General features: G+C 39.7%; 1 protein-coding gene across 2 annotated transcripts in view; it reads right to left on the bottom strand.

Moving 5' to 3' along the window:
* Window positions 1-19534, bottom strand: part of OTUD7A (OTU deubiquitinase 7A) — a gene marked incomplete at both ends in the record, with an annotated part of 77602 nt that extends 58068 nt beyond the window's left edge. For both annotated transcript variants that reach the window (XM_084253051.1, XM_084253052.1), the window contains one exon: window positions 19384-19534. In XM_084253051.1, coding sequence (XP_084109177.1) covers window positions 19384-19534 — 151 coding nt within the window. The remainder of the gene's footprint in view (window positions 1-19383) is intronic.
* Window positions 19535-20175: the final 641 nt, after the last annotated feature.

Here is a 20175-nt window from a genome sequence, read left to right as displayed (position 1 = left end):
TATATACCTAATCTATCCGCACATACATTCACCCCTATTACGAGGGGGACAGGAAGAGGGCTTCATGTCCATGTGATACCCAGGAGGTTCATGGAAGTGGCTAAGAACCGAGCGAAGAGATGTCAAAACAACCTTGGGATTTTCCCTAAAAGGTAGGGTCCTGAGTGACTCTTGTTTCCTCATTTTGCTGTATATTCTTAATTTTTCTTTGATGAATTCATTGTCATATTAAATTACCCACAGGGCTACAGCTTACCTGAATGCCTGGTGAACATGTCTGGGTAACTAATTGCTCCTTTTTGGGCTTTGTCTTTAACAAATGTGACCACATCTAAAAATCATATTATGGACTCAACCGCTTCAGACAAATAGTTAAATACAATAGGAAAGTAAATTAAAAACTAATCTAGTGTTGAATGATGGCTATTTGGTGTGACTGAAACAATGTTATAGTGATGTGAAATATAATCTCATTAGTATCTCATCATGGTAAAAAGATAAAATAAGTTTGAAAAGTTTGAAAAGAAACCTCTTAATTCAGTCCTTTGTCTGCATCAACTGAATAAAAGGCAATTTCTATATAGAGAGCAGATACTAACTCACTGCTGACTTATCCCACAAATTAAATTACCTTATTGTTGTATGAATATGTAAATGAATATGTACTTATAGTCTGAGAAGTTCTATTTTTGGATCTCACACACTCCAGGGCTTAGACACAAAGCATAACTTTTAAGTATTTCCTGATGCTTGGGTTCTCTATAGTCAGGATGCAATTAATCAAAGCAGTGATGCAAATGTATGGTGGAACATTTCATAGCAGCTGGAGAAATAGCTGGATCAGGACAGAGCTACAGGGCAGAACAGCTCCAATATGCACCGGAAGGAAGATTAGGGGTTCATAGTGCTGATCCTGAAAGGCCCACAGTTTGCGCGGGAATCACTGGGTGCTGACGCTATAAATGTGAATAAGGCATCCTGGGTGCTTCTTAAGAGCAGACACACAGGCATGTAAACAGCTGTCAGAGACTGGGGTGGCTGACAGGGGTGTACAGAGCCAGGGGTCCATACCACACTATTATTTGTGAGTGGAATCATCCTGGAAGAGGAAGAGGAAGGGCAGCACAGGAGAATAGCAGGCTGAAAGGCTCAGAGGCTGGCAGAGCCACCATCCACCCAGTGAACTAACTGCACAGAGGAGTCGGGGTGCAGGGAGTGAGGGAGCTGATCATGGAACAAAGAGAAGACCGTGGGGTGGCAGTGTCTCACAAGCTTCACTGCACGATGCTCTGACAGGTCTGCAGAAAGGACTTCCTGCAAGGAGGGGGCCGCACAGAGGCTCCCCGGGGTCACTTCTCAGAAGGCAAGGAGGTCAAGAGGACTCCTGGGAGAGAGGGGCATTGGAGGGGCCTTCTGTCCCCATGATATGTAGCTGAGCAGCGTGCAGGGCAGGGAGTCTCCGGGTCAGGGAGGGCCTAAGGGTAGCAGATGATGCAGCTTTTACAGCCTCGGCTATCGCTCACCAATGGCAAGCAGATGTGAGGGGAAATCTGCTCCTTCCGGTTCCATTGTTTGAGTTGAAAGTTCCTGAGTTAGCTTTTTAATAACAGAAATCAAACCCAATCCTGAAGATCTGAGAATAATTCACTATATGTCTCTTGGATGTCTGCCCACCTGGCCTCCAGAAGGAGCCTTAATGTGTGGCTTGTAAAGAAAGTCTTCTAGTTCTTTCCATCAACTCCACCAGCTTCCCACCCACGGCGTATATGGGCCACAGCCTTGCTAGCAGTGGAGGCTGCCACAGCCCTAGGGTCCAGGCCTCTCTCCACCCTGGCCCTTCTTAGGGGGCGAGAGGACTTGGAGGTGCACTGGCCCCACCAAGCCCAGGGCACAAACAACTACCACAGGCTGCTGGCCTGAGCACACCGTCTGGAGGGAAAGGCTGCCGAGCCTGTAGCATGTTTTCTGCTCATTCAGATTCAGTGACCTTCCTCTGTCTGCAAAATAGTCAAATTCTAACCCTGCCCAGGGCCTGGGGTTCTGAAGGCAGTGCCTGCCCCTTCCCGTGACCTGTTGGAGAAGCAGCGAGCCCAGGGCAGGCAGGCGAGGGAGCTGACAGAGTCGGGAGCAGGCACGGGACCTCGAAAGGACAAGAGTCAGAAAGTATGTCCTGCCTCAGGCTGTGCCCACCCCGGAGGCCTGCTGGTGCCCTCCACGTGGACTCAGGGGGAGCGTACTCAATGCTGCTTCAGGTATCAGGCACCAAAGAACTCCTTCAAGAGGTGAGAAATTTGCAGAAACAAGGAAGGCATCCTGGGGCTCTTTGTTCTAGGTCATCAGAACAGCGAGGTCAAACCCTATATGGCTGCAGCCTCCACGTGAGCGAGGTGCTCTATGCACAGAGTGGGGTACACGGAGGGGTGCATGACAAAGAGCTAGACGTTTATTCTGGGACAGAAGAGATTTGGAGTTGCTGGTGGCCTGCTACTCATTGCTTTTTTTCATATCACTTCTACACTTTGGAATTAATGCCCCGATCTGTGTTCAATTCCACTTCTGTCAAGTACACAGACCTCAGTGGTCAAGACCTACACCACGTCCTGCATGTCGAGAAGAGTCAGGTCTCCTTCCAGTCCCTCCCCCTGCAGCAGCGCCTGCTGCTATCTCACAAACCACCACACACGTCAAGCCTCTGTGTCTGACCACCTGGTCAGCAGGTGGAGGGCTGGGCTAGTTTCTCTGCTCTTGTGAGGCTGAAGTCAGGGCTGGCATTCCTTCCTGGATGCTCTAGGGGAAAATGCGCTGCCAGGATCATTTGGCGGTGGCCGTAGCCTGGCGTTCCGTGGGGCTGTCAGTGAGAGGCCACCACCAGCCACCGTGCCCCTTGGCTCCTGGCCCTTCTTCCTCATACCTGGCAACTCTGATCTCATCTTGCTTGTGGATCTGACTCTTCTATCTTCCTCTTCTATTCTCCGGGGCCCTTTTTTGAGAATAACATGGGCCCACCCTGATAACCCAGGAAAAAAATCTCTCTAAAAATGGTCAGGTGTGGTGAGCATTCAAAAACAAGCTGTGGGGTTTTCAGTCTGTGACAAATGCCCAGGAGTAGAACTGCAGGATTAAGGGGCAATTGTTTTCTTAATTTTATAAGAGACTATCAAACTTTTCCAAAGTGGTTTTATTATTTTTTTGCTTTCCTACCAGCCATGTACCAGAGTTTGTTTATTCCACATCCTTCTACCACTTGGTTTTGTTATTCTTAATTTTAGCCAGGCTGGTGGGTGTGTAGTGCTAGCTCATTGTGCTTTTCCTTTTTATTTCCTTGATGACTGATTTGAAAGTCTTTCCATGTGCTTACAGATCACTCATGTATCTTCTTTTATGGTCTTTGGTTCGCTTTTTTATTGTGTTATTTTTATTTGTATAACTAATTTTCAGTTATTTATATATTATTTACATATATTTATAAATCATACATATTTATAAATTATAATTAATTTGTAGTCATTACTTCTATAGATACAGGTACTTTATCAGGTATGTATTTTATGAAAATTAATTCCCAGTTGAAGGCTTACCAATTTATTTTAACAGTGTCTTGGTAAGAGAAATTTTTGATTTGGTGAAATTCAATTTATCATTTGTTCTCTCTTTCATAGTTAGTCCTTCTATTTTGGTTTTTCTAAAATATGCTTGCTAATGCCAGGGTCATGATAGTTTTCTTCTCCCATGCCTTCTTCTAGAAGCTTCAGAGTTTTTGCTTTCATGTTTACTTCTACAATATAACTTACCCTGAAATAATTCATGTGCATGGTGTGAGGCAGGGTCTGGGGTGTATTTTCTTTCTTTCTTTTTTTTTTTTTAAAGATTTATTTATTCATTTACACAAGATCTGGGGTACAGGCCAGGTGTATGGAGGGTGCACTAGAGGATTCACCAGAGACAAAGTGGGGAGCAGAACAGGAAAACTGATGAAATACACTGCTGAAGGGAGCAGTGGGCGCGGCAGAAGACATCTGCCGAGCTATGTGGGACCCTCGCCGGATGGCCGGGATGGAACCCGCGCTGCAGAGACTGCAGAAATGTCACAGTGTGGTGCTCAACCGCCTGCGCCAACAGGGGAGGCCCTCTATTTTCTTTCGTTTAACAGTGTTTTCTAGCACCTTTTGTCAAGAAGGCTTTCTTTTCCCTCCTTTGGTAGGAAACAACATCAAATGGCAATTGGCGTGGATCTATTTCTGGACCAACTCCTGAGAACCTGTTTGTCCCCCCTCACACCCTCGCCATGCTGGCTGGTGACTGCAGCCTGAAACCAGGCCTACGTCCCCTGGCTTTGCTCTCTCTGCAACTCTGTTCCCTCCAGGCCCCCACAGAGCCAGTGAAGGCCCAGCCGACCCCAGCAGTCTTTTTTTGAGACGCTGGAAAGCTGATGCTAAAATTTCTATGAACATGACTTACGTTTTAAATTTTACTCTGACTGCTGTCTGCAGAGGAAAGCAGAAAACAGGCAGACGGCAGATCTCGGAGCTTGGACTGTGGGTCCCAGTGGAGAGTCTGGAGCTTCCTGTAGGGGAGCCAGCAGGAGTTCCAAACGGACTGCCTGTGAGTTGAGTCAAAGAAGCAAGGCCTTCGGAAGAGCAGGATGCTTCCCAGTGGCTGGGTGGTCTGGGCAGTTCACATGACTTACAAGGAAGCCTGGGCTGGGTTGGTCTGGGACATGGTTGGCCAAGGAACTGCTTTACCTCAGATACACGGAATCGGTGATTGGTCCATGCATGTGATCAGAAACACTTTGCGTCAGAGGACACCCTGTGGCTCCCACTCAGGGGTCACGGGGAAGACACCTGAGCTTGGGTCAGGTGCAAAGACAGGTGACAAGTGACATGTGGAAGTTCTTGATGAAGGTCTAAGCTTCAAGCCTCCTCTTTGTGCTCTGGGCTATAGACCAGCCGAGACTGATAAGTGAGACCTACCTGGACGGCCACACCCAGTGAGCCATGGCCCAGCCAGAACTCCCGTATGCAAGAAACAGAAGAGCTGGGCAGCGCAGGAAGGCTGCAGGCTGAGGACAGGGCTCCTACCTGGAGCAGTGTGGCTCCGTGGTAGGAGCAACTGAGTCTTGTCTGCTCCTTTGCTTCTGTGCTTGGTTTTAGTTTGCTTTTTGGGGGAGGGATGTGCATATTAAGTGGGGTGTAGAACTCACTCTCTCATCCACTTTTTCATTCATTCATTGTTGGAAAATCTACTATAAACCAGGTATTGTACACATGGCATTTCCTTTCATCTCCATGACAACCCTGCTGTAGAGGATAGGATGGGGATGACCCTCACTAGGGTGATGGTGGTGACATGTCTTTTAGTACTGAAGAAAACCAAATAGCTCAGAGAAATAAAACAACACTCTAAGCCCACCCTGAGTCCAGGGTGTCTAAAATGCCAGAGCTCATGCTCCAACCATGGCTTCCCATTGCCTGCCAAGCTGGCAAGCCTGGGAAATGGAGAAGGAAGACAATTATCTTTCCACTGTCCCAAGAATGGAGCTGGCTTGGACTATATTTATGAACATGTTAAATTCAGATTTTACATTTTATGTTTTGTATATTTCCCAAATGATCTGCAGTAGTGTTAAAAGAGATCAATTTAATTCTTACCTTCCATAAACACCAAATTGCAGATAAGCAATTATGTATGCATTCTGAAAAAATTTTTCAGTTCCAACTGAACCATTTAAAACCAATTCTGTTCCTCTTTTGACCTAGAGGCAGCCCCTTCCTCTTATTTATAAATGCCCCAGGCAATGGCCTGAGAAGAGGGAGGGGCAGACTCTGAGGTGCTGGCTGGGGCAGAGGCGTGGACCACCCTGGGTGGTATATGTGTGTGCTGGGTATTTGTGAGAGTTACATGTGGGCTGGGTGGCTGTAGAACACGTGCAGTTTTTCTTGCATATGGGTGGGTATGGTATGTGTGCTGAGTTATGGGGAGGTGCAGTGTGGGTGTGAGTGTCTTATAAGTGTGTTATATACAGCTTGTCTGGTATATGTGGTGTATAGCACAGCATGTGTGGTATATGTGAGTGGTGTGTTACAGGCATTTTGTATACTGTGTGTGCATACTGTACATGATATTCACCTGGGGTGTCTGGGTGCACAGTGTACGTGTGCATTGGGGACATGTGCACATGTGTAAAGTGTGCATGTATGTGAGATATTTGCAAGCATGTAAAATGTATGCACATATAATGCATATGCAGATGCAACTGCATTATAAGATTACTGACTGGCTTGTATTATGTGGTGGGTGTGCATCTTGATGTGTGCATGTGGCATGTGTTGTGTGGAATGGGTGTGTGAGGGTGTGCAGAGAATGGGAAGTATGGGTGAAGATGCTGTGTGGTGGTTGTGTATGGTAGGTTTGGGTGGTGAGCCTGTATTGGTGAGTGTTGTACCCTCACCTCCCAAGGCAGCTTTTACTTTAGTTCTTTCTGTGGTAGCCACAGATATCAAGGACAAACCCTGAATTGTGGATGTGGGGGGTATGCTGGACACACAGGGTTGCACTGGGGATATTGGTCATGAGTCCTGCTCACGGGGCTGCTTGCATCTGAAACCCAAGCTGTTCTCTTCTGAAACACTGTCCCAGACTCCCTAGGTTGAGCAGATGACTGATTCTCCCTGGCAGCCTTTATCTTGACTGGGCAGCACCGGGGGCAGTTCCAAATGTCCACTTCCATTTACAATGTGGAGACTGCTGGCTGTTAACAGGGTATCCTATAAGGGATGGCCACTAGGGGGTGCCTTGATACTCCCCCTCACCCCCTCAACATTCTCCCACTATATCTCTGATCTGGGCTGGAAGCTCAAACCTGCAATCATGGAACAAATTGATTAAAGTAGAGAACAATCAATTATTTTTCAGACTTATTTTCTGAGATGGCTTAATCTATACCCCAGGCCAAACATACTGTCGATTCTGTAAAGAACTCCAGGAGCTACAATCCCATGACATGGCCACAGGACTACAAGGAAGAGTCACCAGACGTTTGCTCAGGCCTTTGTCCACCTCCTTTTTCCACCTTCCAGGGACAATGTGCCCAGCTGTAAGTGGTCAGTAAGCAAGGAAGGACAGGTTCACATTCCCAGTACTGAGCTGCTATCTCTGCTGGGCTCATGTCACCACCACAGCAGTATCAACATCAATAGGTCTTTTTGGCTACTCTGCTAACCCAGTCTCTATTGTAGGAGAACATTATTAAGAACAAAACATATTTACCTCAAGAGCAGTGAACATCTAGATTCCTTTTAGCTGAAATCACTGCTTGGAGTCTAGTGATGTACACATGTCCAAAAGCCCAGTCCTAGATGCTCTTTGCTGGTTATATTTGATATAATGAAATGCAGAATAACCTATATTTCACATAAATATCTCTTATGAGATCTACAAGGCTGCTGTGAAACTTTGCTTTACTCTTTTTACAATCTTCACTTGCAAAGCCCTGCAAGTTTACTTTAGCCTCAGGGAGGTAGAGAAAAAGTGGTGCAGCTCTGGGCAGGTTGTTAAAGACATGCATTATAAATACACACAGCGTTAAGGTTGAGAGCTGGAAAACTATTAATTTCCTTTCAACATGGGAAATCACGCCTTAGTATTGATGGGATATGAATTGTTTTAAAATAAATAGGTAAGGATGTAATAACTAACACCAATTAACTGAATTTTCTAATATGTCTTGTACAATGTAAACCATGGTAGATAATCTGCGTTGATGGTTTAGAAAATTCCCTTAACTGCAAAAATGTATGCAGTCAGACAGTAACAGAATTATACATCCTGTGCAAAATTCATCCATGCAAATTGGAACACTATAAAACAACAAGACTGATGTAAGCATATGTCACATTAGTTGTTTTAACATACAACTCAAATTTCAGAAGTCAACAATCCTTCGTTCAATTGGCAAATATAGATATCATCTGGAGATTAAATGGGTAATATTTCCAATTACTCTTTTCCACATGTAGGTTAAGTAATAGTATTTTATTTCAAGAATCGCTATAAAATGTCAACATTAATCAGTTTGGGATTCTTTAATAAAAATGCCACACACAAACTTAATATACACTTATTCTATTATTGAAGTGTTGATCAGTGATAGCATGGTAAATTTAATAAATTTAAGCCAAATTTGGGAGTTTTGCTTCTAGCAACAGAGGACTAGGTTGTTCCAGAACAACAGTCACACTGGAATAACTAGGAAACATGGCAAAATATAAGAAAGAAAGCCATCTGATGATGTCAAGGAGTATAAATGCAGTCAGTAATTTTAAGGCTAAGATCAAGAGGGGGTTGAAATAAGAGAGATGAGTCTAACATCAGGAGCCACATTCCCCATGGTGGGTATGGTGGGAGGGCACGGTGAGGAGGTTTGCCAGTGACTGGGAGGATGAGAAGCTGAGTGGAGCTTTAAACAAATCTTCTGAATTTTCCAGATTATATTGGAATTCAGGGCCCATAAAGAAGAACAAGCCATAGTCAAGACCCTAGGATTTCCATTGGGAACCTAAAGGAGTACACACTAAAAGGAATGCACATTACAGAGTGAACAAAAAATAGACCAGTCATAGCATGGATCTAAGTCTAGCTTCAAATCACTTAAATTCACTATTGGCTTAAAGTGGTACCAGGTTGCTAATGCCCAGCTGCCTGTAATAAGCCAATTTAACCTTCTCTGAAAAATGGTAAAATAATCAGAGCATAAGATTGTATCAAAAGCTTAACATACAATGTTGAACACTCAATTAAAATGATCAGGATAGTAAGAAAGCAAGATAGGATAAAAAGATTAGAGAAAAACAGATCACAGGCAGAGAAAAATCAGAGAAAACTAGCTGACAGCTAGACAATGGAGTTATCAAACACATACTTGAAAGCCACTATAACAAATATGTTAAAGAATTTTGGCAGAGATCTGAGAAATATAAAAACAAGCTGAGTGGAAACTCTAGAACTGAAATAGAATAGCTAAACATAAGAACTCAGTGAGTATGTTTAAGAGCTGGCTTGGTGTCCATGAAAAGAAAATTAGTAAACTGGAAGACAGCTTGGAAGAAAAACTCGAGTCTGAAGAAGACAGACAAAGAAAGATGGACATGGGAGGGGAAGATTAAAGATATAAGGATAAGAACAGAAGCATAATGCAGATAGAAGCATCAGATCCAAAATATGTTTAATTGAGTCTCAGAAAGAAAGAATACAGAGGATGAGAAAAAAGCAATGCTAAAAAAGATAATGACTGAATTTTCTACAAATAATGAGAGATAGCAAGCCACATATTCAGAAGTGATATGAACTTCATGGAGGAAAAACAGAAGGAAAATACAAATGGGAATATTATAATTAAATTGCTAAAAACCTAAGATGAAGAATACAATTTTAGAAACAGGAAGATAGCAAAAGATATATTACCTTCCAATGAGCAATAAGAAGATAGACAGTTGACTTCTCAATGGAAATAATGAGGGCCAGGAGAAAATGGAATGAAATCTTCATAGTGCTGAAAGAAAATAAATTCCAGTCTAGATTCCTATATCTTGTAAACATTATCCTTCAAAAATAAATACAAAATAAAAACATTTCCAGACAAATAAAACCTGAGGACACTTATTACCAGAGGACTATGCTAAGGGACATACTCTTTAGGCAGAAAGAAATGATTCCAGATTGAAGCACAGAGATGCAGAAAAGAATAAATAGTAGAAACTTCTATATGTGTATATGAGTACTCACTATATATAAAATAATAGTTTGTTAGGGGTTAAAATAGAACCAATTTGTGACACAATATAGCATATGGAGGAAAATGGAGATAAGTTCTAAGTACTCGGAACTATCTGAAGTGTGGTAAAAGATTCAAGTTGTAATCTCTATTGTAACGATTGAAAGAACAGTGAAAGAATGTATAGATACGGAACTAATAGAGGGGAAATTATAATTTTTGATTCATGAAAAAAAGGGCAAGAAAGATGAAAAAGGGGAATGAAGAACAGATAGGACAAATAGTGAGAGGTTAAGACCTGTAACCAAATACATCAGTTATCACATCCCATGTAGGTAAATGAAATACTCCACATTAAAGACAGATTACCAGACCACATTGAAAAATCCTAATTATATATTCCTTAGAACTATAGTTTAAATACAAGGTATGAAAGGTTTGAAAGTAAAAATAGAAAAGTATATCATGCAAACACTAACCTAAAGAAAGCTAAATTAGAAAATTCATTAGACAAATACACCTTAGGGAAAAATGAAACTTTAATAATGATAGGAAAGAGTGTTTATAAAGATATGGGGATTATAAAGAAACATGTAACAAGACTAAATATACTTAATTTCAAAGTACAGTTGACCTTGGAACAGCATGGGAATTTGTGGGCACTGATGAACTGCCCCCCAACCCTCTCACACACACACTAGTAGAAAATTCATTCCTCAAAACTCAACCACTAATAATGTAAGTTCTCTGGATAACATTAACTGTTGATTAACACATACTTTGCAAGTCATTTGTGTTATATACTGTAGTCTTACAATAAAGTAAGCTAAGCAAAAGAAAATGCTATCAAGAAAATTATAAGGAAGAGAAAATACATTTACAATATTTTTGACTGTACAGAGTTCAAGGGTCAGCTGTATATTTATTGAAAAAAAATGTACATGTAAGTGGAGCCATGCTGTTCAAACCTGAGTTGTTCAAGGGTTGCTTCATCTAAAGTACAAGCTGACAGAAAATAAATGAGAAGCATACAATGCTACAATCATAGCTCGATATTTTAACAAAGTGCTTTTGGTAACTGATAGACCAAGCTGACAAAAATCAGCATAGATTTAAATGCGGCCTAAAGCTGGCTGCCAGGCAGTGGGGTATCCCAGTTTGTAATTTTTCAGGGTGTGAGACGAAGACCCAAGATCTGGTACCTCTGGCTTTAATTTCTTTTGCTGGCTATATAAGTAATAAAGTGAATCCCAAAGTGACTTGTTGCTATTTACCAGTAGGATCTGTCAGGTCTTGCCTTTGCCTTGTCTTGAATGTAGCTTTTAATAAATCAAAAACAAAAAGGTAATTAGGAAATCCTGAAATACTTGGAAATCAAGAAGAAATGTATAGTTTTCAATATAAATATTTCAAAAGAGGCTGAACTAACCATCAATAATATAGGCACATAGGTAACTCCAGTCCACCTCTGTTTTTGCATGAGCTAGGAATAGCTCTTGCATTTTTAAATGGTTTTACAAAATGTGACAAAGAACATATGTGGCTTATAAAGTCTAATGTAGTTTGTATTTGTTTTTTTATTTTTTTGCAGAAAAAGTTGGCCAACCCTTGAACTAAGTATCCATATTAAGTAGTTCAAAAAATGGGAAATTTGGCCAATGGATAATGGAAGATATCTAATAAAAGAAGAGATAAAAGAAAGAAAAAACAAACAGTAAGATGACAGATCTATAAACAAATATATTAAAATTTACAAAGATAAGATCAGAATTTAATGAAATAGATAGCCAACAACAGAACCAACCAATACAGACAAAAGGTGGTTCTTTGAACAAAGACTTAAATAATCAATAATCTTGGAAAGATTGATCTCCCTCCCCCTTTTCTCTTTCTCAATGCCAAAGGCAGTAGACACACAATAATACAATCTGAATTAACACATGTATACAAAGTTCAAGAATAGGAAAAAAACAATCTAAAATTTCAGAAGACATGACTATGGTTACCTTTGGGGAGAGAGAAGGTGTAGTGATAAGAAGATGGAAGGAAAGGAACTTCTGAGCTGCTGAAAACAATTTTCATTAGAATAATGATGGCTGTAAGGTGGTATAATTTATGAAAATTCATTAGGCTGTTTATTTATAATTTTTATAATTTCTATTTGCATATAACAACCAAATAAGAAAATATTTTGCATGAAATTGCAAGTAGTTTTTATGTCTTGTTGGATTTACTTTGCACAATGTCACATTTAAGGTAGTTATTTAGAATGTATTTGATTTTAAAAAGCTATTAATTCACAATAAAATATAAATATATATTAAAATACATAAACAAGCATGCTGTTTTAATAATTTATAGCTTCTTAATTTGTCTGACTATTATAGTTCATTTTTGTCCAAATTTAAAGCCAAGTTAAAAGCAGTGGTATTTATTCTTATAGGTCTGATTATTGTTGCCAAATTCATTTAATCACAAATATGAGGAAAGTATGCTAAAAACTGCAAGATAATGACATAAGCATTAACATTTTGCAACAAACCATGGAGAAAACTATTAGAAGAGTAGCTATGACTGATTAAGCAGCTGACAGATAGTGAGAGAAGAAATAAAACTTCCTACATATCAGGAAATGAAAAGATAATAAATTTGAAGCTGGTCTTTCCCAAAGATTTTTATCAAAATTCCATTGGGTTCCTCCCAGATGGATTTTGGCACATCTTGTCCTCAATAGCAAAATGAGATCAAATGATGGTTGATGAAAGGCATAAAATTGCAGTTTGTATGAAAAATTGATAACTGTCCTATTATGTGCCATCTTGACATAATGATTTCATTTAATCACACACCATTTTACAGCTTCAGAAACAGAGATAAGGGAGTCAAACTCCTTGGTCCAGCCTCCTCACAGGCCAGGAAGTGGTGTACTAGAACTGACACAAGGTGTGGTCTCACTGGCCTCAGAAAATTTCACAGAAATAATTTGGTTACCAGACACTCCTATTGGCTCTAATTATAATTTCCCTCCACTTCCAGCAACCATTTCTATCATCTTCCCATGATCCCACCTCCTATTATTTGCAGTGTTATTCAGATCCCTTCACATTCTACCAGGGTTGGATGTGATCTACACAATATGGCAGAAGTGACAGAAAATCACTTCCAAGATTACATTATGAAATATTGTGGCTTCCACCTTGGGTTTGTTTTTTCTCTCTTCTTCTCCCTCTCCCTTTTCCTCCCCTCTCCATTTTCCTCTACCCTCCCTTCTCTCCTCTTGTCTCTCTTTATCATCATTAAAGCAAAAAGTATTATGAGGTTGGCCACACTTTAGAGGTTAAGAGGAACAGACTGACAGTACCCTCTCCCCAAGGCAGCACACCTCAGGGTCAAGTCATAGCTTCTCAGTTTATAATTTATCCTATGGGGGAAAGTGAGAGCATCTGAGTGAGCACTTGACTTCCCTAGCTATATGGGAAGCTTCCAAAGAGGCTCATCTGTCTCTTGTCTCATCAAGAGTACTGAGTCATGAGTTGCATGAGTAGGGGTGAGAAGTGGAGAGTGGCAGATAGGACTATTGGGTGCATTAAAGAGACAAGGATTCCATTAACTGCATCATGGACTCCATTGAGAAGACTGCCCATGAGTTACTAGGAATGCCTTGCTGTAAATCCTTGGAACTGATGCATGGACATCTCCAGTGCTCTATGTACTTCATCCACACCCTCAACTCCTATGCACCGAGAGTGAGCTTTGGCAGCTGGTTAGTGAGAATGTGTAGAAAACCAGTCTGAATCTGAGGATTAAGGAGAGGCTACAAATTTGAGTTTAAGTTTCACCCGTGGGAAAGTAAAAAGGAAACTGTTAGCACTTGGCTTGGTGAGCAGCAGGATAGAGAAGGGATACAAGCTTAAGAGATCTGCCACTAGAGGAAGCAAAATGTGTGAAGCAGGCATATCCATAGAATATCTGAGGAAGTCACAGACTTACTAGCAGGACTCGTGGAAGGTATTTCTCAAAGGTAAACACTGGAGGAAGTGACTGGAGTCCAGTTGTGAAAAGAATAATGCAAGTCATCAAGGATCACACAAAATCAGGGAAATACAACACCCCCAAAGGATCACAATATTCTAGTAGCTGATTCCAAATACATGGTAGCCTGCAATTTAGCTAATAAATAATTTAAAATAGCTCTTTTATGTAAAATCAGTGAGTTACAAGAAAATACAAAAAAAATCAACAAAATCAGGAAAATAATATACAAACAAATGAGAAATAATATACAAACAAATGTGAAATAATATACAAATGAGAAATAGATTGGAAACATAAAGAATCAAACAGGAGTTGTGGAACTGAAGAATGCAATGAATAAAATAAAAAATGCAATAGATGGCATCAACAGCAGAGTGATTCAAGTGGAAGAAAGAAACTCTGGCATAGAAAACAGGAACTTTGAAATGATCTAGATAGAGAAAAACAAAGGAAAAAGAATAACAAAGAGTAAAGAAAGCCTTCATGACCTATGAGAAACTATCAAAAGAAGCAACCTGTGAATCATTAGAGTTCCAGAAGAGAAGAGAGGGAGAAGGTAGCAGAAAAATTATATAAAGAAATAATGGCTGAGAACTTCCCCAATCTGGGGAGAGATTTGTATATTCAAGTTCATGAAGCTCATGAAGACATTTTATGATACAACTATCAAATATCAAGGACAGAAAGCAATACCAAAAACATCAAATTTAGCAAATTTAGCAGAAACCACAGATGCCAGGAGAGAATGAGAAGATCTCAAAGTGCTAAAAGAAGAAGAAAAAAGAGCCAACCAAGAATACTTTACCTGGCAAAGCTGTCCTTTAGTAATGACTACACAAATGCTAAAAGGATTCATTATTATTAATTATCTGCTTTACAAGAAATGTGGAAAGGAGTGATTATTGAAGCAGAAGTAAGAGGACACAGATTAGTAAAAACAAAGATGAGAATAAACAACAAAGTACACAGTCAAATTTGGAATTCTCTAATATCATAATATGGTAGAATATGCTGACAACTTAACTTTCTATAAAGGTTAAATGACAGAGTATTAAAAATAATTGTATATTTAGTAATTTGTTAATAACTATAAAATATTAAAAGACATAATTGTGAGCTCAACTACATACAGGGGGTAAAAGGGTAGACATTTTGCATGTGATCCAGGTTTTCAGCATAAAGTAGACTATTATATATATAACATATTTTTATAAGCCTCCTGGTAACCACCAAGCAAATCTAAAGCAAATTCATAAAAGATAACAAGGAGGAAATCAAAGCATCCCACTACAGAAAATCATCAACTCAGAAAGGAGAGCAGCCAGGGAGATTCCATATAATGGAATAGTATTCATCCATGAGAAATATGGAAATCCTGCCATTTGTGACAACATGGATGGATCTTGACAACATGGATAAATCAGATAAAGGATAAACGTTGTATATATTTACATGTGGTACTTAAAATCAAAATCTCAGAAATAGTGTGTAGAATGGTGGTTACCAGAAGTTAGGAGGCTGGAGGAATGAGATGTTGGTCAAAGGGGCAAACTTCCAATTACAATATGAATAAATTCTGGGCATCTCATATACAGCATTGAAACTATAGTTAACATTACCAGATTGAATATTTGAAAGTTGCTAAGAGAGTAGGTGACAAATGTTCCCATTACAAAAGAAGAGTAATTATATGGTTGGTGATGGTGTTGGCTGCTATGGTAATCATTTTGCAATATGTAAGTATATAAAAAGAACATGTTTTACACTTTAAATGTTATTTAAACAAATGTTATTGAAACACAATGTTATTTGTCAATTATATCTCAATAAAGCCGGTGCAAATCTAATTAAGGACTATGAGTTCTTGTATTATCTTAACAATGTTACATTTCTATCTCTTTTCCAAATTCTGTTTCTCAATGACACTACATAATTACTTACTTGATTCTAAATACATATACAACAGTCTCAGATAACAGCATCTATACTACTGCCAATAATAGGATTTCTGAAAACAGTTTATGATTTTTCTTAACAATTCTTGTTGTCCTTAGCTTACATGTCAATAAACAGTCAAATTATTATGTTTTAAAATCACTTGTAATATCTCTCCCTGCACAAACCATCAGCTGTATAAACAGTTTTGTATCATTTTGTATAAATTTTAGGGATTTCTTGAAAAATTCAATCTTGTTTTATAATTATGCAAAACATTTATAGGATCCTAAATTCAGCTGATTCAAACAATGTATTATTCAAAGAATTGTAGCATTTATTCCCGTCCCTCACTCTCTTTTCTTCTATTTTCTCTTACATTTTCTTTATATAAGCAATTACTTTTTATATTCATATTGTTTCTTGAATATACAAACAATTCAAAAACCTAGAAGAAACAGACAAATGTTTAGAATAATACAATGTTCTAAGACTGAACCAGGATGAGACAGACTACCTGAACAGACCAATAACAAGTAAATAAATTGGAAGAGTAATGAAAAGTCTCCTGAAGAACAAAAGTCCATGGCCAGGTGCCTTCACAAGTGAAGACCCTTCAAAGAGAATCTAGTAGCTACCCTTTTAAAACTCTTCAAAAAAAGTGCAGAAGGGGAATGCTCCCAAATACCAAAACCATGATGCAATACCATTACACACTACTGGAATGACTGAAAATAAAAAAAGAAGAAATACCAAGTGCTGATAAGGATGAGCAGCATCTGGAATTCTCATGCATCATGGTGAGAATGCAAAATGGTACAGAACTCTCAAAAACATTCTAGTAGTTTCTTATAAAGTTAAACATACACTTAGCAAATGAGCTGGAAAAATGAAAATGATGTTCACAAAATCCCTGTTCTTTAACATTTATAGTATCTCTAGTCAAAATTGTCAACTATTGGAAACATCAGGAATGTCAAACAGGTGAATGAATGAACAGACTGGGGTATATCTCTAGAATAGAAAATCAACAACAAAAAGGAACAAACTATTGAGAAACACAACAGCTTGGAGGAATCTCAATTACACGGAGTGAAAAGTCAGTTTCAAAAGATTAGGTTCTTGGGCCTCCCCAGTGGCGCAGCGGTTAAGCGCTGGGTTGCGAAGCTACCCGCAGCCTCTGCAGCTCCTGTTGAGCCCTGGCCACTCCCCGGCCGTCGGAGGAGGGTCCCACATGGCGCGCAGACCTCTCCTGCCACCCGCTGCTCCCCTCAGCAGTGTACTTCGGTCCTTCTGCCTGTTCTGCTCCCCGCTCTGGCTCTGGTGAATTCTCTCACCCTCCCGCGCTTCTGACTGTACCCAGTGCTTATATAAACAAATAAATAAATCTTTAAAAAAAAAAAGTTTAGGTTCTTCTCCTGCACTGCTGGTGGGAGTGAAAACTGGTCCAACCACTATAGAGAGCTGTGTGGAGATTCCTTAACCTACTAAAGATAGAGCTTCCATATGATCCAGCAATTCCACGCCTAGGTATTTACCCAAAGGACACAGAAACATCAATCCCAAAGAACACCTGCACCCCTATGTTTATAGCAGCACTGTTTACAATAGCTAAGCTTTGGAAACAACCCAAATGCCCAAAAATAGATGACTGGATCAAGAAGATGTGGTACATATACACCATGGAATATTACTCAGCAATCAAAAAAGATAAACACATGCAATTTGCAGCAATATGGATGGCGCTGGAAGGGATCATGCTCAGCGAAATAAGCCAGAAAGAAAAAGAAAAATACCGGATGGTCTCACTCATAGCAGGAATCTAGAAAAACCTAAATAAGGGACCAGGAAAAAGAATAACTATAAGAAGGAAAAAATCAAAATCAACTAACAACTATGAACCAGAGACACACTATGGGGGGGCGGGAAAGGAGGGACTGGAGTCAAAATAAGGGGTTGCAATAGCATGGGGAATATAAAAATAAAATGAAATAAAATGGAAAAAAAATAAGATTAGGTTCTATATGACTCCATTTATATGACATTCTTGAGGCAAAACAAAAGTAGGAGGAAATGGCATTGATTGTGGGCAATGTGGAGGAGAGAATGATGATTCAAGAGAGCAGGAGGGAGCATTTGGGGGTGATAAGACAGTTCTGTGTTTTCCATAGTGGCAGTAATAACACAATTGTATGAATGTGTAAAAATTCTTAGAACTGTATACGAAAGGTCATTTTTTTTCTGTTTTTAACTTAAAAAATAAAGGAAAGAGATGACAGCTCTTGCTTCCTATGAAAGCTACGTGGCTATTAGCAGCACTGTTAATGTTAGTTGCAAAGACCACCAAGGCAAACTGGGTCTGCTGCTATTTTTTGAGCATCTGAAACATGCTAGTTACTCTGTCAAGCATGAACATTGCAACTACCATTTTCCACAGTCATCCTGGAAGTGGGGTTTGGCGCAATAGAAAAACTGAAATGAAGAGAAGTAAAATAATTTGCTATGCATCTCATAATCAGTAAGTTGCTGAGTGTCGACTTGAACCCAGTTCTCGCTGCCAACCTCATCCCAAACCTACTTCTCAACACAACTGTTCACTTACATTAAGAAAAAAAAAATAGTGGGAACTGTCAGGTAGATATAATATGACTAATGGGAAGTGAGATCTGCACTTTGATTAACATATATTACAAAAATTCCATAACATATTTTATTCTACAACCTCAGTTTTGTTTGAAATTCTGGGAGGTGTAGGAAAATTTAAAAACTATACTATTTTCACCTCCATTTTCTCAGAATCCTCTAATAGGTGGTTCTTAATTTTCAGTAGGATTGGATATGCAATATACAATGGTTTCCAGTTTTCCCTACATGAATTAGGACTCATGGTGGCTTACACTACTCATCTTAGTAATTACTAATTCCAAAAACAACAGTTTATACATTTGAGGCAAAGAGTAATTATTTAAAAATTCTCATCTCATGCACTTGATTGTCCTAAGAAGCTGTAATTGGTTCTTCTCATCTCAGCGAACACACACACATACACACACACACGCACACACACTTCAAAAATACAAAGTAAATCCTTATACAGATAGAAACTAAACATCAATTTTTAATTCATTATGATTATTGTTGGATAAATATCTGAAAAGATTCTACACATGGACTATATACATTTTCATGTAGCAAATGTCACGATTTGAAAAGCCTTAAGGATGAATTTTACCTTCTTGCTTATGAATTATTCCCATTGAATTTACTGGCTACCAGGTGGTTTTTATCACCAAAAACTTCAGCAAGTATTTTTGTCTCATCTAAGACAGATATAAAAAACTAAGGTCTTCAATAAAAGTGTTTTCTTGAGTGTGCTGTAATATCAATGTGAAGATTTCCTTTAAAAAATAATGATCGATACATTTGGACTCAATAACTATAATAAGCTTTAATGGAAAGCAAAGCCTAGTGAATGCCTTCTGCACTTTTATTGTAGAGGGTTGAGTGTCTGCTCCATGCTTAAAGTCAAGAATAGCAATTATTTCATCACACCTTTAATTTTATAGAGTCCAATTGCCATAGCTATCAGGCAACAGGCATCTTTTCAAGAGGATTGTGCTGTGGTGAGGAGGTCTGCTTACCTTCCAGCAGGTCTCTGGCCAGACCAGGTTCTGCCCCCGTGGACCGAACAAAGTCTGACAGGACTGCGTCCATATCAAGAGTCATATGATCATGTAGAAGGGCTGCCCAACACTCAGCCGAGGTGGGGTTTGGAAGCAGACTAGAAACCATCCATCTGCCAGACCAAAGAGAGAGAAAGGCATCTTATCACAGACAGAAGCGGTGATGTGAGCGAGAACACGTGCAGAGGCCCAGTGAAGTGGGGGAACTGGTTCCGCCAACTATGACATATCTTTGAGCAGGTTTGGGAAACTGGCTGATTATTCGTATACGACATTATTAAATAACTAAAGTCAAACTCAAATACCACCCCTCGGTAAAATTCCAATGCCAACTCCCACTGATTGAAAAGAAGACTGATTAGATTATTCAAAAACAAACAACCCCCCCCCCAAAGCCTGCATACACTTAGGTTAATTTGGAGTCATGAGATTTCTAATCCTCTTTCAGGTTATACAGACGGGGAACACTTCCACAGTGTAACTGTGTTGGCCGCTATGTCAGGATTACGCCTTCATGGGTGAGCCTACCCAGCCCCCTCAGTCCCCACTTGGCTTTGGGAAAGATTTTAAGTTAACCCAGAATTTGACTGAAATGACAAATTTGATGAAGATGACTCTAAACTGCCATCTCTCTGAGTTATGGTCTCAGTAACAATCCAGCAAAATTCCAAGGGAGTCAATCTCCTAGGCAGCTCAGTCCCATTTAGAGGGATGCAACAGGCATCTTGCAGTCTGATCACATGCTGACTG

The sequence above is a fragment of the Talpa europaea genome, assembly GCF_964194135.1.
Source record: "Talpa europaea genome assembly, chromosome: 14".
NCBI lineage: Eukaryota > Metazoa > Chordata > Mammalia > Eulipotyphla > Talpidae > Talpa > Talpa europaea.
Note: the sequence above shows the minus strand (reverse complement) of the source record. Positions and strands in the feature narration are given on the sequence as shown.